At 41.8% G+C, this 22,110-nt stretch overlaps 1 protein-coding gene across 12 annotated transcripts in view; it reads right to left on the bottom strand.

Moving 5' to 3' along the window:
* Positions 1 to 3,359: 3,359 nt before the first annotated feature.
* The window catches only part of SLC8A1 (solute carrier family 8 member A1), a 363,153-nt gene continuing 344,402 nt past the window's right edge, over positions 3,360 to 22,110 (bottom strand). For 9 of the 12 annotated variants that reach the window (XM_023735639.1, XM_004369525.2, XM_023735645.1 and 6 more), the window contains one exon: positions 3,511 to 3,989. In XM_023735639.1, coding sequence (XP_023591407.1) covers positions 3,613 to 3,989 — 377 coding nt within the window. In that variant the 3' untranslated portion in view covers positions 3,511 to 3,612. Of the gene's footprint in view, positions 3,990 to 22,110 lie in introns of all 12 variants that reach the window. The other 3 variants (XM_004369524.1, XM_004369528.1, XM_004369523.3) reach the window with 2 other exon arrangements.

The raw sequence follows: 22,110 nt of genomic DNA, 5'->3' as shown, positions 1-22,110 counted from the left end.
GGAGTTCTGCTGGGAATCCAGAGAAATACAGTGCATGATACTAAAAGAGTAATTTACTTAACTTTCCCTTGGGAAGCAACTAGCTACACACTCCCGATGATCAGTTTTATTGGGATTGATTGATTTGATATTATACTGAGCATCATAAAAAGCAGTCGGACATGTAACTGTTTATGGGTTCATGTTGTTGGATGCAGAAAGGATGTAGGTAGAGCTGTACCGAAAGATGTAAAAAAACAGTTAGTGGGATGGAGGAGTGTCTCCGTGCGAGACAGGATAGACACATATTCTGACACTTATTCTGTGCTCTCTTGGGACATGAAAAATGAAGCATTGCATGACCAAAGGGTTGCCACTTGTAAGAGTTTGAGTTCTGGGTGTCTATTGTTTTTGTTTTGGATGAGGATACCAATTGCACAATAATACCTCTGTGGTCTTTATTTCTTCAAAACATGAAAACCAAAAATGAAGTAGATGGCAATGAGAAGCGAGAGAACATTCCATACAGAATATGCTGTATCACTAGTGGTTAAATCAGAAACAATTAGAAACTTTATTTGTCTGTGTCAATAACGTGTACCATTTGTAAGGAACAGCACAATTAGTGCACTTTTCCCCCTAAAGCTGTGCACAATACACACAAAATGAAATAATCAAACAAATAAAATGAAATAATTTTACACAACTATAATAATTAATAACAACCCTGAACAACCAGCATCAGATTTTCCCTATAGCATGACAATTTTAAAAGCAAACAAGCCCAAAAGCTTTGAAATCGAAATTGACCAACAGCAAGAATTCCTTGAAGACCTCTGTGAAAATTCACTATGGGGTTATTGACATTCCAAATATGGCTAAACATGAGTGCAAAATCCTTCTAATGTTTAAACAACCTCTATCCCTTGACTGTATGTACTTGGTGTTTCTAGGCTAGCTTTCTATTCGGTAAATCTCAAAAAAAAAAAAAAAAAAAAAAAAAGGATGGGCTAGAAAGTGCCCCCAAAGGAGTTAGGCCACCAGTGTTAGACCATGGCAGGTCAGGCATGGGTGTTGGGCAGACATGAGGAGTTACAAAGGTGGGTAGGGGCATAGTAAAGTACTGTTGCCCAACAAAGATAAAACCTGGGGCTAAGTGAGCTTTGTCACTGATCTGGGTTACCAACATAGTTGCTCTCCTTGGTTTAGAATGGGGCAAGATTGGCTAAGGATAAATTTGGTCCTCTTCTAAACCTACGCTTTAGACTCTTGTAGTTGAAGAATCCCAATATCTGAGGCACATGGACAATTGAATTTGTACAGTTTCAATGTGTTTATGTTAAACGAGTTTCCTAATGGTGTTTTTCCTTGCAAGATAAAGCTGTTTCCATACGGTCTTGTTAACATCTACTTATGGAAATGGCAGTCACATTAACTCTAAACCCTTTGAGGGCAGGTATATGGGCTGTCTGGTTTCTGGTTAGGCCCCCAAGAGGTAGCACAGTACCTGGTATTTGTGTGGATAATGAGCATTTAATTTAATTTATTAATTCAATTATTGAATGTTTATTCATTGAAGAATGATCATGATAACCGGGAGGAAGAAGAGAAGGTTAAGTTTCAACAGCTTTTATTTCTTTAGTGTCTTCGAATCAAAACAAAGGGCCAGGGGAGTCTCTGGCCTGGGGCTCCCTGTAGGCAGAGAAGCCACTGACAGGTGGCCAAAGCCATCCCATTTGTCCTTATTGATGGAGTCACTACTTTGAAACTCTGGGTTATTATGCTTTGGTATTTTGAAATAGAAAGAGCCATTCCTCTTCTATTTAAGGGTTAAAAACCTCCCAGTGCAATCCTCCTGGGGGGCAAGAATCTTCTCATCTAATTGCTGCTCTTTAGTCATATGTAGAGGAGACATACTCTTAAAGGCCCATGGGTCACCCTGACTTCTTTCCTACTGAGGAACTGCAGATACAATCAGAGGGGTCTGCACGGTGAAAGAAGCAGGACTCAAAATAGCCTTTTACATAAAAAAAAATAATAAAATGAACAAACCAGCACTATCTACCTTCTGTGCCAGACAGAGCAGATGTGAAATAAATACTTTGGAGGAAGCGGTGTTGTGGAAATTGGGGCTCTCAAAGCCCAGGCATGTCTAACTCATCCACTTCTCTATAACGCCTTTCTCCTTGACCTTCCCGAATGGCGGGTGACTGTTAGAGGCCTCTGATGTGTTCCATATGGCTAATTTTCCATGAAGATACTCTGTAGTTTGCCTGCTGTCCTCTCAATGACTTTAACTTCCCACATGACAGTTATTGCTTCTTAGAAATGAATGTGCAGATCCATGAATATAGAAGCCATTTTCTCCTTTTGTCCCAAGTAATAATGCAACTCAATAACAACACAAAATAATAACTCAGGTGAAAAGAAAACTCACTTATGTCTTCAATGTCCAATCAACGTTGCTGAATGGGAGAACAGTATATGCTATACTCTACTATATACAGATACGCTTTGTTTTGTTTTGTTTTTCATCCATGCACTGTGTAACAGGTATCACAACGACATTCCCAAACAGGCACATGAAGGAAGAAGAAGCAAATTGTTCAAGTCAGGACTGGAACAGGATTGTGCAGGCCACGGGATGCTTTTGAAAAGAAAACTGACAGACAATCCCAGGCCACAGCAACATGGACTGGGACACATATTGATGCAAATGGAAAGGATGATGTGCTCGTTGAATGGGGTTATCCTTCTGGTTTGCATTGGGGTTGGTGGGTAGGAGGAGGAGGATTGGGAAGGGAGATCGAGAAGGGGTCTCCCGGCTGGAACCCTGGAGTAAGGGCCTTGCTAATCACAGTCCAGAGCAAAAAAGGTAAAAAATAAAGGATTTTGCATGTTCTTCGGAATCTAGGCACGTGATCCCTGTACCTGTTGAACAAGAGTTCCAGGCACCACATTTTTAAATATCAGACTGTTTCTAGAACCATCACTTCTCCATCTGAGCTCCTGTGCTGCTTCCTGGAGGCAGATTCACCTCTGCTCAAATTCCAGAGACAAGCATGAAATTTGGTAACATAGTAAAGACACACTTTTTTCTTCCTCCATGCCCAGATCCTTTCTTAACCCCAGATAATGTTTCAAAAGTCGGGAGGAGGAGAAGGGAATCTTAATGATTTCATTTTTTTTGCCAAAAACCCGTTTGCATTTGGATTGGTTGTCACCTCCCACAAAGAGAAGCAGAAACCTTGACCCTCCCCACAAAACAAAACAAAATAAAACAAAGCAAAAGCCGAACACCAACCACCTCCCCAACCCCACCAAAAACAAAAGCAAAAACTAGAGAACAAATCAAAGCCTGAACGTTTGATCAGCCTGGAGAGAGTACAACCCTTCTAGGCAGAGCTGCAAAGATGACTCTGCCTCCGTGCCTTGTTCAACGTGACGATGCCCCTGCGAACGGGAGGTGATGGTTTCTTACTTCAGCCCTAGTACAGAGTATGCTCTTGAAGCTGGATTCCATCAGCAGGTAAGTGAACATGACAAATGTCAGTTTCCTCTGTTCGTTATACATAAGTCTTTATGTATATATATGTATATATATATATAAATTTACTATATCTGATTGTTCCTTTAGAAGCCTTTTATGTGGCAGTAGGCCTCCAGGGAGGAGAAGAAAATGTACAAGAGCCACAGGAGCACAAAGAGGCAGGATGTGAGGAGCTTGGCAGTCCGGGGCCCACCCAGCTCACCTCCGATTTCTGGCCTCCGCCGATACAGCAGCACCCCCACGTTGATGAAAGCAAAAATGGTGAAGAGAGTGACAGAGAAAGCTAGTGTGCCAGGGGACACTTTGAACTGTTCCCCATTGGCCGCGTGGTAGATGGCAGCAATGGACCAGGCCACGCCGATTCCCAGGAAGACATTCACCGCATTACTGCCGGTGACGTTACCTATGGATGCATCTGCATACTGGTCCTGGGTGGCGGCGACTTTGCTTGCGAATGTGTCTGCAGAGGAAGAAGAAAGAGGCAATGACACTCAGTTAACCCTCTAAAGGCATCTGTGCAATGCTGGAAGCTTCAGACTACTCTAGAATCAAACCCAGGGTAAACCCAGTGAACCGGAGTCAGTTTGGATGTTCCTTTGAGTCCAAGTCTTGTGATCAAAAGAACAGGATCTAGATATCGGGAGTCAAGAGTTAGGCTCTGGCTGTGTTACTGACCAATTGCGTGATCTTGGCCAAGTTCTTTACCCACAGATAACACAGTTCTTTATAATATGGAATTTCAGGGTAGCATTTTTCCAAAGAGGGATCACAGATCATCTACATCACAATTACATGGGGTCCTTGTTGTTGTTAGCCCCTGACTCATGCACAATGGAACTAAAGACATCATAGCAACATGCAAGCCTCCACTGACAGAGGCGCATGAGGTGCATTGCCTGGGAAAGACTCTTCTGCACGGAGTGGGAGAAATCTACTCCTGAGCCACCAATGCCCTGGGGTGAATCCTTCCTATAAGTGAATATTAGAAGGCTCTACCTAGCCTTGCTGAGTCATAATCACTGGGCCCCAGGAATCTGTTTTAACAAATCCCCAAAGGATTCTTAGGCAATTTAAGTTTGAGGACAGCTGCTGGAGAGTATTACTAAAAGATGCTGTATCATCAGCTCTAGTTATAAAGGTGAGAAAGTTAAGGTGACAGGAGATATTTACAAAGATTGAAGATCAAGACAGTAGTGGAATTGAAAATAATTGAACTGTAACAATAGCTGAGATTTGCCTAAACCTTTACGGATAGGAAAGCAGATCCACCTACTTGGCTTTGTTTGATTTTGACAACAACTCTATGAGGTGAAGGAACTGTACAGGTGAAGAAACCGGGCTTAGAGATGATAAATAATGGGTGCAACATTGCCAACCAGGAAGAAGTCAAGTTGGGACTTGAGCTCAGGCCTCCTGCCTTCAAGGCAAATGTTTGTACACTGTGCCATCTTACTCTGCACTGTGCCAGGGGTACCAAGGATAATCCTCAAAGCTCTGTGTGCACCAATAATCCTGAAGGGATCTTTTCCTATCTTCTGAGGATAGGAAAGGTATGGTCCACTACAGGGGGTGGATAAGAGTGCCTCACAATTCTTGTTGAGTAGAACCCAGGGGTTTAGCCTACATTTCAACCACAGGGTATTAAATTCTGCCTCTACCATTGACTGTGTGATCCTGGACAGATTATTTAACTTCTCTGAGCCTCAGTTTCCTAATCTGTGGAAGACTATAGTGACACCCACTTCAGAGAGCTGTGGTAAGTTGAAATATTATATGTAAAATGCTTGCCATGCCTCCTGGCACAAAATTAGAGACTCTCTTTTTATTGTTTTGGAAAGGTCATGTAAATAGAACAGGATCCATCAGTTGAAATGTCCCAGTTGAAGCTGAAATAGCTCCCTTTACTAAGGATGTAAACAAAACTGGCAAGATACTCAATTTCTTGTCTATATTATTGCCTGGTTGCTGATATCAAAGTCCTTTCAGCTAGCTTTGAAAAATACCTTGCATGGTAGATTTATAGCAGGTGCTGATAACTGTCAAATTGAACTCAGATCTGCAAAGTCAGGTACGACAGGAGTTATAGTACTACATGGCGTTGTGTCATCTGCCCCGGTCCTTCTGAAGTCCCTGGCATGCTCTGAACCATCAGTTTGTATGACAGACATCCGGACTAGTTTCTCCCCTCTGTTGCTATCCTGCTGCTACCATCCTTCCTCTGTAATCTCCAACGGGGACAATACATAAAGCATATAAGTTCACATCAGCCTGTGGATTCTTGAAGCTTTCAAATGGGTAAGGAGGTTATTTAGGCTGCTCAGAAGCTACGGCCTCTGCAGGATCACATTCTTTCTGAAAGGGCGTGATCACCCCTGAGGGCCCATTTCATAGATTCTGACCTCTGTCCGTGAAGGAAAGCAGGTTTTAATTACTGTTTTATAATTAAAGAAACTAAGGCAAACACTGCTTCCTCCATGCCAGGCACCGTGCTGCCCGTGTTACGGTGTATATTCTCATTCAGTCCTCTCACCAGCCTTATGAAGTACCTAGTATGATCCCTCTTTTACAATTTGGGAAACTCTGACATTGTGAGGATATTAAACCTTTCGGATAGGATGTTGGCCAGCAGAAGCAGGATTTTTAAACCAGTCTGTTTGATTTCAGAGCCCAGGCCACACCACACCACATCCCAAGGTGACAGTCTTCCTTTCCTCTTACTGCATCTCAGGTTACTCTGTTCCTCTTACTCGGAGACTTTGAAAAAGGTTCTCACTGAAGCTCTTTCCCATTATCAGTGAGAGAAAAGAATGAAAAAGTTATTTGCCACGTCTTTCTTTGGAGGGACCACTGGGTGAACTCGAATCACCAACCTTTTGGTTAGCAGCCAAGTGCGTTAACTGTTTGCACCACCCAGTGACTCCAAAGAAGGTATAGGCAGTTTGTTAATTCCCCCCTTTCTTTGCGCATTCACAGTCACACATTATAGGCCAACCAGGACTATCACGGAGGCTGGTGACTAAGAGCAAAGCAAAACAAATCTTAATGGTCTCTTGCACTTCATTATTAAGAGTTATTAGGAGCTGCTACAGTAGCAGTCTCAAAAAAAAAGAAGTCATTCTGCTTTTCTTTTTCACAGATGGGCAGCTGAGCAAGGAAAGGAAAGACACAAGAGTCCAAGGCAGGAGAAAGCAGCTTACAGCCCAGCTGCCACAGAAGAACACCAGAGACGTTATTCTGAGCTGAAATGGCTGCTGGCACCAGCTGGTGGTGAACAGATGGGGCAGTCCTGGGTGTGGGGTGCTCCCTCCCTATGCTGCAGGGACAGGTGACCTGGTGCTAGTCCACAGCACACACCTGCTTATCTGCCCTGGCACGTGGTGAATGGCACACTGGACTGCTGGGTGCCCATTTCCACTCAGAAACCCTGGACCTTCTGGCTGGCACCTCTGCCGCTGCCCATGAAAGGAGGGAGGGGGGAGATCAAAGACTCCTGGCCTCAGGAGACCCTGAACACTCAAACCAGTCCTTTTGTCCTGAAGGCAGGCCACACCTGGGTCTGCAGCAATTTCCTCTCCCCCAAGCCATTTTCAATAACCTTTTAATGTGAGTATTACATGGAAACTCTGCCTTGGAATAATCAGTTCCCACCTTCAAATGCTTCTCTCTGGACTCCCTAAAAATAAGCAGCCAAAGTGACTAGCTAGCCACATAAATAAAACATGCTTTGAGCCTCTTTGAGCCTCACAGGTTGTATTTACCTGGGCTATGCATCAGGCCTTTGGTGTATTTTCAATTCAAAAGCTACATTAAAAGAAAAAAATGTAGAAACACATGCAAATCCATCCCATTAACCTTAGCTCCAACAGAGACAATGCTGTTTTCCAAATGAAGAATGATGGATTCTTCCCAAACTATCTTCTACCACTGCTTTGCTGCTGAGTGCATAGAGGAACACATCACTTACTGTATGTCAGGCACTGCCAAGGCCTGTCCTGGAACACTAAACCATACCCTGGCTATTGTAGAACAAGGCAAATGCCATCCCCCAAAGTAAAATCCAGGAAATAATTATTGCCTTGGTCTCATGGGGGCGTCATCATATTCAGAGCTTGGCCCATTAAATACAAACTCATAGACATCAGATTTCCAGTGTGATTGACACACTTTAAGGGCATATTCACAATAACATATATGTTTCCCTATACATACACCCCAGGCCAGGCTTCTAATGGGCACTTTTACTTTTACCTCACACCCTGAATTCTAATAAATTTAGATTAGTTGTAGAGTCTTAGACATTTGGTTCTGCCTCCTTGGTCTCTATGACTGTAAATAAGCAACAGGGAAGATTTGTTTGGGAGGCAGTCTGACCACACATCAGAGTCAGGACATAACTGTTCTCTGCAGACCTGCCTCGAGTTCACTGGTTACAACTTTGGCCAAGCCACCTGGTCAATATGCAAAAATGGGCCATCAGCCTCTTCTTTTCTCCAGAAATTATTTTTTGCCTGGATTTCCCAAATCTTATAATTACATGTAGACTAAGCCTCAAACATCTCATCTGTCAAAAGGGTAGTTTTCACAGCTCTGCAGGTCAGATACAGGGTTTGTGTGTTATCTGGAGCCAGGGTTTCATCCCAGGTGATTTATCTCATTCCTGACTCTTACCGCGCTTGTTAGGCTCGCAAGTAACTTGTGTACAGGACTGACTCTTGACAGTGATTCTAACTGGAGCCAGGCCTGCTGTCCCCCAGCACCTGGGAAGTACTGACAATGTAAGAAAGCCCAGGTATGCAGAGCTTCACAGGGGGTAGTGGGAGAACCTTCATCAAGGAGGCCCTCTTGGCTCTTCTAAATATTTGTATGTTCTTGGGCAAGTCACTTCACATTTTTGGGTCCCATTTTCCTCAACTAAAAAGATTTAGACTAGAATATCTCTCAGACTTTCTCTAGCTAGACTGGGTGGTACACAGAATGCATCAAAAAACCAAACTGATGTATGTGATTTTGGTGTTATTTTCTGTTTGTAGGAGTTTGTACTTAATTGTGCTCATGTGGAACCTGTACACAGACCAAGAGGCAGTCACTGGAACAGAACAAGGGGATACTGCATGGTTTAAAGTCAGGAAAGATGTGCGTCAGGATTGTATCCTTTCACCACACTTATTCAATCTGTATGCTGAGCAAATAATCAGAGAAGCTGGACTATATGAAGAAGAACAGGGCATCAGGATTGGAGGACAATTCATTAACAACCCGCGTTATGCAGGTGAAACAACTTTGTTTGCTGAAAGTGAAGAGGACTTGAAGCATTTGCTGATGAAGCTCAAAGGCCATGGCCTTCAGTATGGATTACACCTCAACACAAAGAAAACCAAAATCCTCACAAATGGACCAATAAGCAACATCATGATAAAAGGAGAATACACTGAAGTTGTCAAGGATTTCATTTTACTTGTATCCACAATCAGCACCCATGGAAACAACAGTCAAGAAATCAAACGACGCATTGCGTGAGGGCTAATCTGTTGCAAAAGACCTCTTTAAAGTGCTCAAAAGCAAAGATGTCACCTTGAAGACTAAGGTATGCCTGACCCAAGCCATGGTGTTTTCAATTGCCTCATATGTATGTGAAAGCTGGACAATGAAGAAGGAAGACTGAAGAAGAATTGACACCTTTGAATTATGGCGTTGGCTAAGAATATTGAATATACCATGGACTGTCAAAAGAATGAACAAATCTGTCTTGGAAGGATGGCCAGAATGCTCCTTAGAAGCAAGGATGGTGAGACACAATCTCACATACTTTTGACATGCTATCAGGAGGGATCAGTCCCTGGAGAAGGACATCGTACTTGGTAAAGTAGAGGGTCATTGAAAAAGAGGAAGACCCTCAATGAGATTCATTGACATGGTGGCTGCAACGACGGACTCAAACATAGCAATGATTGTGAGGATGGTGCAGGACCGGGCAGTGTTTCGTTCTGTTACACATGGGGTCGCTATGAGTCGGACCCGACTCGGCAGCACCTAACAACAACAACAACAGGAGTTTGTACACGACCATCCTTCCTCATAAGAATGAACTAATTATACCGATCATCTCACTTTAAAGAATACATGACCTCAATGAAATATTCAAAGAACCTAAGAAGAATGATCTCAAGATCTGAAGATATTGCCATCGATCAAACCGTGGCAATATTTATGGCATTAAACCACACAGCACAGAGTCATTTACATCTTAAGAATTGATGAGAAATGTTGGCAATACTTCAAATCACTTTGACTAGTTAACCATTTGTAGAAATGAAGCCATGGTATAAATGGTGGCAGAGCTGACTATGTTTCAAAGGTTGTGTCTCATGTTAACGTTTGCACACCACTGGCTTCAGAAATTAACTAGAGAACTTGTTAAAAAATGAATATTTGGAGTCCACTCCAGACACACATAACAGAGTCTCTGAGGAAGGGATGCAGGAGTCTGCATTTTAACAAGTGTCTCAGGTCAGTCATATTTACACCAAGTAAGTAGCTCGAAGGCATGGAGATGGGACTGTTGCTCATAGAGCCCATGTTTGAGGGCTTTTCTGGGAAGAATGGAGGGGGTGAGTTTCAGGGAACCAGCTAACTGGAGAAGAGTAAGGAGCTATTGATTCCTCTTACAAACCGATGCCCTCAGATATAGTGTTTCTTTGCTCATAAAACTTGGGTGGGTTTGGTGGAGGGGCTGGTGCTGCTTGATGTTATCTTTCCACAGCTCTCAAGTTATGCTACGCTTTTTTTTTAACCCCTGTTCCAGAAAGCCTAACCTCAAAGGCCAAGGGAGGGGGGCAATTTACTTAAATCAGTTGACTCCTGGTTCCTTCAGTAAGTCAGAAGCCTGCCAACTTCATAGGGTTTTGAAGGAGCTGGATCAATATAAACAGCACTCAGAATGTGGTCCGACAATGAGTGCACAGTCTTACTAGGTATTTTTATAATACAATCAAGCCTGATCCCAGGAGAATCTATAGTTGTAAGGAATTTTATTTATGTTAATGATTTTCAACTTTTGGGGAATTATAACACCCTTTAAAGACTTTACAACCCTATTCATTTCACGTATGCCAAGATGGAGTCTCTGGGTCGTGCAAATGGTTAACATGCTCCGCTGCTAACTGAAAGGTTGGCAGTTTGAGTCCACCCAGAGGCACCGTGGGAGAAATATCTGACATCTGCTTCCGAAAGGTCGCAGCCACGAAAACCCGATAGAGCACAGTTCTACTCTGACACACGTGGGTCGCCATGAGTCAGAGTCAACTCAGCAGCACTTGGATGTTCATTTGAAAACGCGATAGAACGTAAAATTACTCTTAAAGATCAAAGAGATTCTTGTTTTATTTTGAAAATTTCATAGAACTTAAGCTCTAAAAAGATACTAGAGATCTTCTGGCTCCAGGACCTAGTCTCTTGCTAGTGGCTGTAAATCATGAGTCTGCTTAAAATAACGCATATATCCCTCGCTCTCTATTCTTTCCTCCATTCTCTGTGCTCTTCTGTCAGGCACTTAGAATTCAAACAGAAATACTGCTTATTTTAGGGCCAATCTTTCTGCTGTCACTGAGGACCGTAAACAAGGTTCTGTCTTAGTCTTGTTGTTAGGGGCTGTTTGGTCAGCTCCGACTCATAGCGTCCCTATGACAACAGAATGAAATGGTGCCCGGTTCTGTGACATCCTCATAATCGTTGCTATGTTTGAGCCCATTGTTGCAGCCACTGGGTCAATCCATCTCGTTGAGGGTCTTCCTCTTTTTCAATGACCCTCTCCTTTACCAAGTATGATGTCCTTCTCCAGGGACTGGTCCCTTCCGATAGCATGTCCAAAGTACGTGAGAGGAAGTCTCACCATCCTCCCTTCTAAGTAGCATCCAGGCTATACTTCTTCCAAGACAGATTTGTTCGTTCGTCTGGCAGTCCGCGGTGTAGTCAACATTCTTTGTCAACACCGTAATTCAAAGGCATCAATTCTTTTTCAGTTTGTCTTACTAGTGATGTTTTGATATTTATTTACCTATGAAAATACAAAAACCAGACTCCCTCACTCACATACACCCATCCACTTCCCTGCTACAATAATAGCCCGTATTTGGCTTCCAGATGAAGTTCAAAAGATCAGGGAATTACAGATGTTAGTATGATTAATGATCAGTTAGGAGAGGAGGCATAAAAACAGGAAAAGGGAAAACCATTTAAGCCAAACAAAACTTCAGCCCCTGAAAGTTGTCCCTGAAGAGAGTGAAAAAGAAACAGAGACAGTGATGTGTCCTATTTTTGGAAGAAAAGAAAACAGAGGTGAGAAAAAAGCTTAAGCGGACCCACGTGGGCAGGGTTAGAACACCTGCTGCTAGACATTTTTATCCCCAGCTGCAAATCAGCATCACCAACATCCTGGCCCTATTCTGAGTTTCTGGTTAATGCTCTGGGATGTGGCCTGAGCATCAGTATTTTTGAAAGCCCCTCAACCAGGTTGAGATCATTAATTAACCTCTCAGAGCCGTAGTTTTTTCAACCATGTAATAAGTAAAATGGCGCCTCCCCTGGATTAATTGGGGTAATGCATGCAGTGGCTCTGACATGTAGATCAACAAACAGCAACTGTTTTTCTTATCAAATAGCAAATTAATATTTTTCATTTTGATATGTTAACTTGAATGTTTGTCCTTTGCAGAGACACCCCAAAGGCTTATTTTTCCTATTATGTATTTGAAATCCTGCTATATTCTAAGTTGAAAGAAAAAGATTAATTCTAATTAAAATGGAAAAATAATAGGGGTTTATTTTTCAGGGAACACATGGCACAGAAGAGAATTAGCACAAACCAACAATGCTATTTGATCTGTTTTCCAAACTGTAGTTTGAGACATGTTATCAAAGAAAAACGACAATACTCCACTCTTAAACATATAAAGAATGGGATTATTTTTCAGTGCACCGTTCACAAACACCCAAGACACAATCTAAGGTTCCCTTCTTTGTTTAGACCCTCTGGTTTCATGAGGTTTGCTAAAATTCCTGGTTTAAATTCTTGACTGATGTCAATAAGAACATTCTGAGCTTTCAATGAACTCTGGCCATTTATCTGAGATGGGGATTATTCTATTCAATTGCCTGGCCACTCACTTCCCCCACCTCAGCCCAGTACTGTGGCCATGGTGTCTCTTGAGACCTGGGATTAACGTGGTTCTGAGGTTTACCAGATTATGGGTGCTCACTGCTCAGGCAGGGTTTGCAATCTTCGCTTTGGGAATCCTGCTTCTTCCAAAAATAAAAAAAAGCCTCATGCAAATTACAGTGGTGGAAATTCCAGTATGTGCCTAATCAGGTTAAGTTGTACAAGTTGGCTGACTTGAGGGAAGTTTCCTGGTTCTGGTCAAAACTGGTCTGGTGAAAGGGAACTGGGTGGGCTCTGCAGTTCTCAGCTTGTTCAGGTTAATTAATGGTCCTGCTTGTTATGGAGATACTAATAAGTAAGCTGAAGTTAATGTGAGAGGCGAATTTGGCTACCAAGGTCTTTGTTACTCTGTGGGTAACCTCTGTTGTTAATGAAGAATGCCTGTCCTCCTGACTGTGGCTATCTAATGCATCCTGTTACAGTAGTAAAGAGTCTAAGCTTTGGAGTAAGATCTGGTTCTAGTCCCATTTGCCTGCACCGGGCCCTCTGATACCTCATCTGTAAAATAGGGAAACTAAATGTACCCATTTTGTATGGCAGGTATGATGATCGAAAGAAATAATAAGAAATTAGTAGGTACTCAATAAATGTTACCTATTATCATTATTCAGAATTCTTTGGTCCAGTGATAACAAAGGATATGTTGATGGTATTGGAATCTTTTGTTAAAAGTTTCCTTCAGCTAGGTGAGTTAGGGTCCATAGGCCTTATATAGGATTGTGGGAGAATGTGGCTCTGTCCTTAATGCCCAGATATGGTGGGGAGGATAAAGATGACAATAGTTAACATTTATTGAGGCTTACTACACTATGTATGGATTCTCATTAATCTACAAAACAACTCTATGGGGTAGGAGCTGTAATTATACCCATTTTATAGATGGGACCACTGAATCCAGAGTATAAGCAATTTTCCCAAAGTCATATAGTCAGTAAGAAGTGAAGTTAGGATCTAGACCAAAAACTCTGTTTCCAGCTAGAAATAATGTTATTTATCACAAGTCCATGTGATGTTAACAGTGGCCTTGTGAACAAGTCGACGGTGGTGTGAACAAGGACTTAAAAACTGACACATCTTACATTTGAAAATGGACAAAGGATTCAAAGAAAATATTAAGAAGCTTCATCATGTTCAACTCTGACTTCACCTACATGATGTTAAAACAGCAGATCATTTGTATGAAAATGAGTAAAACTGTTCTATCTAGAAACATCAGCCTGACTCTTTTAGCAAAATATTGTAATGGTGTGGATTAGAAACAGATTAAGAAGAGGCTCAGCTGGGTCAGAGTGTTTTCATGGAAGACCCTTCATGGTTTTAAATGAATAAAAGAGATCATTGGTTGATCAAGTTTTTTTTTTTCCTTCCATAAGTTCCTGGCTTCTCCTGGCATTACGTTTACACTGTGTTATATAAAAGTGTGTTTGAATGAATTTACTTCTAAAATAACATCAAATTTTTGATATTTTCCATTTTAAGCTATGATTCTGTTACTTTTATAATAAACACTTATTTTAATAATACTAAGCCCATGAGGGCAAAAAAATTAGGCAAGATTTAGTCAAACAACATTCTGTTAGTTATGAAAAGGGAAAAAGGACGGGTAGATTTGGGGCTAAAACAAATAGCTGGATTGTCATTTTTCCAAGCCTGCTGCTTTGTCACTGTGTAGATGAAATTGAAACTCACTTCTTATCTAGACAACAATCTAGGTCTGCCCCTAAACAAAACCGAGTCCTCCAACTCAATTCCTTTTCCTTCCCAGTAATCTGTCTTTCTCTTCACCCTCCTTGCTTTTGAAGCCTGGTTCTTTCTTCTGAGTTTTGTTGTATTTCTGGAACATCCATCTCCTATATGACTCTCTGCAAATCCTCTTCATTCCACTTCTCAATCCTCCTTTAGAGTTGGTAAAGCCAGAGGTATCTAGGTCTCCCTAAAGATAGAGCTAGCTAAGAAGGATGTCACAGAAAAACTGTACTGTAACTTGGATAAGAAATTAAGAAATCAGAAACTGTCACTCTCCCCTCCAGGTAGCTGTCATGGACTATGGAGGATCTTTCCCCTCAGCTGGACAATCATGGTGTGATTCTAAGTCTATGGAGCTAGATGTTACAATGAAGACACCCAACATGTGTCTTTGCCTTACAGATATTTACTGAGTTATTCATTCTACACATACATTCTCTTTTTGAAGGAGTTCTTTTGCACATTATAAGTTCAGGAAAGCATGATGCCAGTGTCGTTGTTGGGTGCCGCTGAGTTGATTCTAACTCATGGTGACCCCATGTGACAAAGCAGAACTGCCTCATAGGGTTTTCTAGGCTGAACACCATTAAAGTAGGCAAATGGAGGAGACTCTTTAAGCAGGAAAGATCACCTTATACAACTTCAGCCCAGCACTGGAGGAGGCATGGCCTAACCCACAGGTGGAAGAAACAGGACAGGTGAGACTTGAGGGGTTGGAGAAGTTCTGGTAATCTCTGTTCCTACCTTGCCGTGAATTGGTGTGAAAATTTCCCCCTTAGCTCATTCCTACGGATTAATCATATGGTGTAAAAAGGCATGTATGTCTATCAAAAGTCTTAAAAAATCAAAAAACCATTTAGCCCAGCAATTCTACTTCTAAGGATTTACCTTAGGAATAATTTTACAAGTGTAAATTTTATGTATGGGAATAGTTATTGCAGAGTTTTTATGTTATAGAAAAACTAGAAACAATTGAATTGTCCATCACTTTGGATAAAATAAGTCACAACTTCATATAAAATAATATTATGCAGCTGTTACAATGAATGTAAAAGGATAGCAACTAACAACAACAACAAAATATTCATGACACACTGCCAAACGAGAAACCAGGCTACTTAACTAGGTCTAGTATGAGTCTCCAGAAATAAGTGTGGATAAAGACATAATAGATATTTGTATACACATTTATATGCCATTTATTTAAATGTCCCAGGGTTTTAAAGTTTGAAAGATAGATACAAGAATGCAAATGGGTGGGGGGATGACATGCTTTCTTTTTCATTGTTTGCTTCTTCATATTTCCTGTTCTATTACAAAAGCATGTACTATTTATTACTTGGGTAATTAAAATACTACTCTATTACTCTGCCATAAAGAGACATGGGGTCCTGATACCTGCAACAACATGGATGAACCTTGAAAACACTATGCTGAGATTAGACAATCACAAAAGGGCAAAGTTAATATGATTTCCCTAGTATGAAACACTTAAAATAGGCAAATATAGAGAGACCAGAGTTTAACAGTGGTCACCAGGGGCAGGAACGAAGGGGAAACAGGGAAATCTTTGTCCAGCTAGCATTAAGTTTTTGTTTATGGGGATGGAAAATATGGCAATGGATATTAGTGAAGGTTGCACAACATGACTGATGCAGTTGGTTTCATTGACTTGTACACGTGACAAATGCTGAATTGTCAAATGTTGTGTTAACTATATTTTTTATACCAATAAAAAAAGACTAATAAATATACATTTTAACAAACAGTCTCATCTAAATAAGAGGGTCTTTCTGGGAAGGCAGGGAGGGTAGAATTTCAGCCTTTTCTTCTAGTCTTTCCAGGTGTGTCAACATTCATGGCTGGGCTAGATGGATGCTTACAGGGAGGGGATCCTTGTGGCGCTACATACAGAGCAGACATTTCAAAGGGTATGGATGGTGAGGACCACGGAAGTGGAAGAGATGAAGAGGAGATCTCAGGGGCTGGCCTGGAGTCCTGGGGCAGGAAGATGCCCAAGACAGGCACCAAAGTGGAACAGAATCCAAAAAATGAACTCCATCTGCTTAAGTTTGCCCAGGACCAGCCGTGAAAGGAGGACGTGTCTGAGTCTTGGTGATATTCTAACCACTCCCATCAAGCCATAATGGACTGATGAGCAGGTCCAAAACCCTCTCGCTTAATTTTGTATTTTGTGGTAGCTACATTGTATTTTGTTTACCAACAGTATGTTTTATTTACTCCAACCCACCAAATTGCTTTATATTCACTTAATCTGACAAATACTTTTTAAAAGATTGTTAAGAGATGTATGCCTTTGAGATGTCTAGGAAGGGAATATAATACCCAAGTCTTTCGTCATTTGTACTTGGGCTCTTGCTAGATGTGTAATTTGTAATGCAAAGACCAGAAAATATGGCTAGAGTCCTACCCAAGCTGCTCCAAATGTGCAATGAGTCGGCACTCTAATGCAAAATATTCTCCACGTCTATTCCAGGCACCTAGCATAGCTCCAGGCTTATAAACCCAAAAAACCAAACCCATTGCCCTCAAGTTGATTCTGACTCATGGCGTCTTTATAGGACACAGTAGAACCGCCCTATAGGGCTTCCAAGGCCATAAATCTTTATGGAAACAGGCTGCCACATCTCTCTTCTGCAGCTGGTGGGTTTGAACTTTGACCGAGCTCTTTAACCACTGCACCACCAGGGCTTCGTCCAGGCCTACAGTAGATGCTTAATAAATATCTGTTGACAAATATCTCTTATTTTCACAACGTCTTATAATTTCCAGAGCGATTCCATAGATGCTATCTTATTAGCTTCTTCCCAACAATTTTGAGGTGGGGATAGGCGAGGACAGCCACCATCAGCCCCATTTTTCCCAGCAAGGAAACTGAAGCTTCAGGTAGAACAGGTAGAACAAGAGCGCTGGAGGAGGCAGGATCAGAGCCGTGCCTTGTGACTCCTGCTGCCCAGGTCCTCAAGCTGCCTTCTTGTTTAAGGATCCTTCATCAAACCCTATTCTTGCCAGATATTATTGCATGCTCTTGATCTCATAATAACATGCCTTTCTTATCTAACTCCTAGGGCTGTGGTAGCACAGTATTAAAGCTATAAATTATAGGAATATACTTTTTAAATGCAAATGCTCTGCCCTTGTGAAACCATCATTAATCATTAATGCCTTAGTGTGAATCATTGTTGGGTACCCCAAGGTGTATTTAGACTGGGGGGATAGGAGGGGAAATTTGGGGATAAAAATCTAGGGCAAGGGTACCGTATGGTGAGAACAGATGTGGTAGGGGGGCTATGAGAGTACCAGCTGCCAGAGGGAGAAGGAAAACTAACAACTGGGAGGAGGGAGGCAAGCAGAATGTTTTTTCACAAGGTCTAAGGCTAGACCTGCCTGGATAAGTCTGTAGGTGGAGAAGCAGAGGTTTGAGTGATTAGGTAACTTGCCAAAGTTTAGTGGTGTGAGGAGTTAAACTGCCCTATTAAGATATTTCCCCCTCCCTGCACACACATACACACTCTCTATTCCATAATCCCACAATCCTGTTAATTCTCTTCTCCACAACGTTCATCCTTATTGCTATCTGAAATTGTACTGTAGATTTTGTTAAGTACGGTCCTCTCCCACTGCAGTGTAAACTTCAAGAGACTAGACATTACCACTATCTGATTTATCTGTCTATGTCCATCATGTAAAACAGTACCTGGCACATAATAGGTGCTCACTGAATATTCGTAGAATGAGAAAATGAGAAGGAATGCAGAATGGCTCCGAAAGCTGCGCCTCGTTCACTTCTTTTATTGTAATTTTTAAGAAAATGATATTGGTCTCTTTTTTCTTAATCACCATAATGAGTAGTGTAGAGGGAAGGCTGCTGGATATTTGATGATCAAGAATGCTGCACAGCCTCAGAGATGCAGCTTGGGTTTTCTGGCTAGCAATTGGCACCAGCTGTCAGATTTTTATTCTATTATTTGTTACTAAAGTTCCACTATAGACTCAACTCATGTGTAGCAGCTGCAGAACAAAAACCAAACCAACCCAGTTGTCCTCAAGTCAGTTCTGACTCATGGCGACTCCATGTGTGTCAGAGTAGAACTGTGCTCCATAGGATTTTCAATGGCTGATTTTTTGGAAGTAGATTGCCAGGCCTTTCTTCTGATGTGCCACCTACCAATCTTTTGGTTAGTAGCTGAGCACTTAACCATTTGCACCACCCAGGGGTTCCTTAGAAGCTGTAGAAGGTAGGGCTTAATCTTAAATTTCAGGACAAGAATGCTTGATATAGCAGAGGTTACCGATGTCAGGTTCTTGTATGTGATTCACCTCTTTTCTCCGTAAATGTAAAACTCTTCTGGAAGCACAGAGTAAAGTGCAGGCAGCATCTTGAAGAATTTCTACTGCAGCTTTATGGTGAGTGCCAACACCCCTTGGAAGCAGCTGAGGTGCAGCCCTCCAGTCTGACAGGTGAGTTACCTTTGAGGTTCTGGTTTGCCATTGTTTGGTCATCTGAAGCATCATCATACATAGAATCCTTCAGAGAAGGACGTTTGCACAATCACTTTGCACACTTGTGGTTATTTGTTGTTTTGCTACTGTAACTCAGGAATGAAAAGGTATAATTAGTCCTCTCTGGGCCAGTTTGAGGGCCCCCGCCCCACCCACTGCCATGGAGTCAATTCTGACTCGTAGCGTGCCTATAAGACAGAGTAAAACTGCCCCATAGGGTTTCGAAGGCTGTAAATCTTTAAGGAAGCAGACTACCACATCTTTCTCCCAGAGAGCCACTGGTGGGTTCAAATGGCCGAACTTTCAGTCAGCAACTGAGCACTTTAACTGCTGTGCCACCAGGGCTCCCTTGCAGATCCCAGTGGGGCTTATTTTAGTTTGGAAACCCAGAGAGTTTTGCTTTTTGTCTTGACCCACGATTTTTTACAGTGATAATCTAATAATAGCTTACAATTTATGGAGGACTATGCCAGACAGCCCTCTGGGCTCCAGAGGAGGGGGAGTGGAATAAACACATAATTTCTGGATTATAAATAATAAAACTAAAATAAGCTATTTTCTCCATGAACACAAAATACAGAATTTATATGTGCTGAGCTAAACAAAGGTTATCTAATATGGTCACCTGTAGATTTAGCATTTTCAGATCATGACTTGTATACTTAAAATAGGTGAATTTTATGGTATATAATGCTTTGATAAAGTTGTATTAAAAACAACAGCGGTTCTTGTACTTGAAATTTTGAGGTACTACATTACCTTATTTTCAAACATGAAAAGGGAGGTATAGAAATTATCTTCCTCAACATTATTCACAAGTCATTCCTTAGAAACCCACGTTTATTAGTTCTTACAAAGCAAAATGGCCTAATGCTTTCCCTACAGGTGATGAGAGGATGCCTGGTGGCGCAGCGGTTAAGCGCTCAGCCGCGAACTAAAAGAAAGGTTGGCGGTTCGAACCCACCAGCTGCTCCGCATGAGAAAGATGTGGCAGTCTGCTTCCATAAAGATTACAGCCTTGGAAACCCTATGGGGCACTTCTACTCTCTCCTACAGGGTTGCTATGAGTCCAAATTGACTCAGTGGCAATGCGTACAGGTGGTGAGTACTCCCTTTGAAAAACACTTAGAGTCTAAGAAGAAGAGGAAAGTTACATCCATTCACACCACACATTAACACACCAGTCCTCCAACACAAAACACACACGTGCATATACCTGTACTACTTGATGTTTCCGCCAAGTGTCCTGGCTTTGGCTAACTTAGAGTACATAAGAAGGCCCGGATAGAATAGGATGAAATGTTTTTAGCTCCCTCTGTCTTATACTATGACTTTGATGGGGCTGAGTGGCTAGTATAGGGGCTTGGGGGACTGATCCAAAGACTCTGCAGTTCTCCAGACTGGACATGACATATGCTGAGCATCCCTGTTCCCTGGACCACCTTCTGGAGATGACATCACTCTTATCATCCTGGTCCCCCTCTAGCCTGGCACTCACTGCCCAGTGCCCATGCAGTGTTGCCCAAAGCCTTTGAAGAAAACAAATCAACAGTTATAACTGCCAACAGAAAAAAAAAAAAAAGTAAAAATAAGGAATTAAAAACTCTTCTCTTGAGCATAAAGAATAAGGGATGCAAAACAGTCTTGAAGTGGATCGTTCCCAGGTTCTTACGAATGTTTTGGGCCCGCTGCACACAGTCTATTCCCCAATGGTTTTAGGTTTAATATAACATCCAGTTTTACTGCCATTTATGGAGCTAATCTTGTGAAATCTGTTTTCTAGCCTTCCTTTGCTTTGCTCTCTGCTTGTAAACATTTTTGCTTTGTAGGCTTCCTTCAACTCTAATGACACCATCTATTCATGGGAGAACGTTCTGGAAAGCACAGAGTCTTTTCCTTCCAGACAGCTCCTCACTGGAGTGAGGTTAAATAAGGTCCCATGGAAAGCCATTTGAATGATTAGTGTTGTCTGGTGCTGCTCCTCTGGCTGTGTCTATGAGGTGGCCTTGCCTCTTGACCTAACTATAAGCCTCAGGTCCATTTTCAGCAGGCCTGACCTGTCCTGGTGGTACAGACAGTGATCACTTCTTAAGAGTATCTGAAAACAAAATACAGTATATCTGCCCTCTAGGATCCTCTTGGGGAAACTGACACCATAGCCATTGGGAAATCTTGGCTCAGGGTAAAGTAAATTCTGCTTTAATTTCCAGCTAAGCTGCTATAAAATGTTAATCATACAATTAAATATGTGTACTTCCTCTTGAACACTGTGACTGTCCATCTTGAAATGCCAAATAGAGTTAGAGAAACTGCAGGGAGCAGAGAGGTATTTGGGATGTCCACCTCACTAACACTCCCATAGCAAGATAATAATAAAGACAAGGCCAAGAATTTACTTGGTTTCCTATTTTCCAGTTGTTGCAATATACGCGAGTTAAATACCCCATGAGGCCTAAACCCATTTATCAGTACACTGAAGCAGAAAGGAAAAGAGATGTAATATTTTTTGAGTGTCTGCCATATGCTAGGCCCTGTGCTGGGTATTTTATAAATGTAACCTCATCTGATGAAGATCAAAGACTATAGCCTTCAGTATGAATTACACCTCAATATAAAGAAAACAAAAATCCTCACAACTGGACCAATAAGCAACACTGTGATCAATGGAGGAAAGATTGAAATTGTCAAGGATTTCATTTTACTTGGATCCACAATCAACTCCTACGGAAGCAGCAGTCAAGAAATCAAATGACACATTGCTTTGAGCAAATCTGCTGCAAAAGACCTCTTTAAAGTGTTAAAAAGCAGGGATGTCACTTTGAGGACTAAGGTGCGCCTGACCCAAACCACAGTATTTTTCAATCGCCTCATACGTGTGGGAAAACTAGACAATGAATAAGGAAGACCGAAGAATTGATGCCTTTGAACTATGGTGTTGCCGAAGAATATTGAATATACATGGACTGCCAGAAGAACAAACGAATCTATCTTGGAAGAAGTACAGTCAGAATGCTCCTTAGAAGTGAGGATGGCGAGACTTCATCTCACGTACTTTGGACATGTTATCAGGAAGGACCAGTCCCGGGAGAAGGACATC

Source organism: Trichechus manatus, unplaced genomic scaffold, assembly GCF_000243295.1.
Source record: "Trichechus manatus latirostris isolate Lorelei unplaced genomic scaffold, TriManLat1.0 scaffold00005, whole genome shotgun sequence".
Classification (NCBI taxonomy): domain Eukaryota; kingdom Metazoa; phylum Chordata; class Mammalia; order Sirenia; family Trichechidae; genus Trichechus; species Trichechus manatus.
Note: the sequence above shows the minus strand (reverse complement) of the source record. Positions and strands in the feature narration are given on the sequence as shown.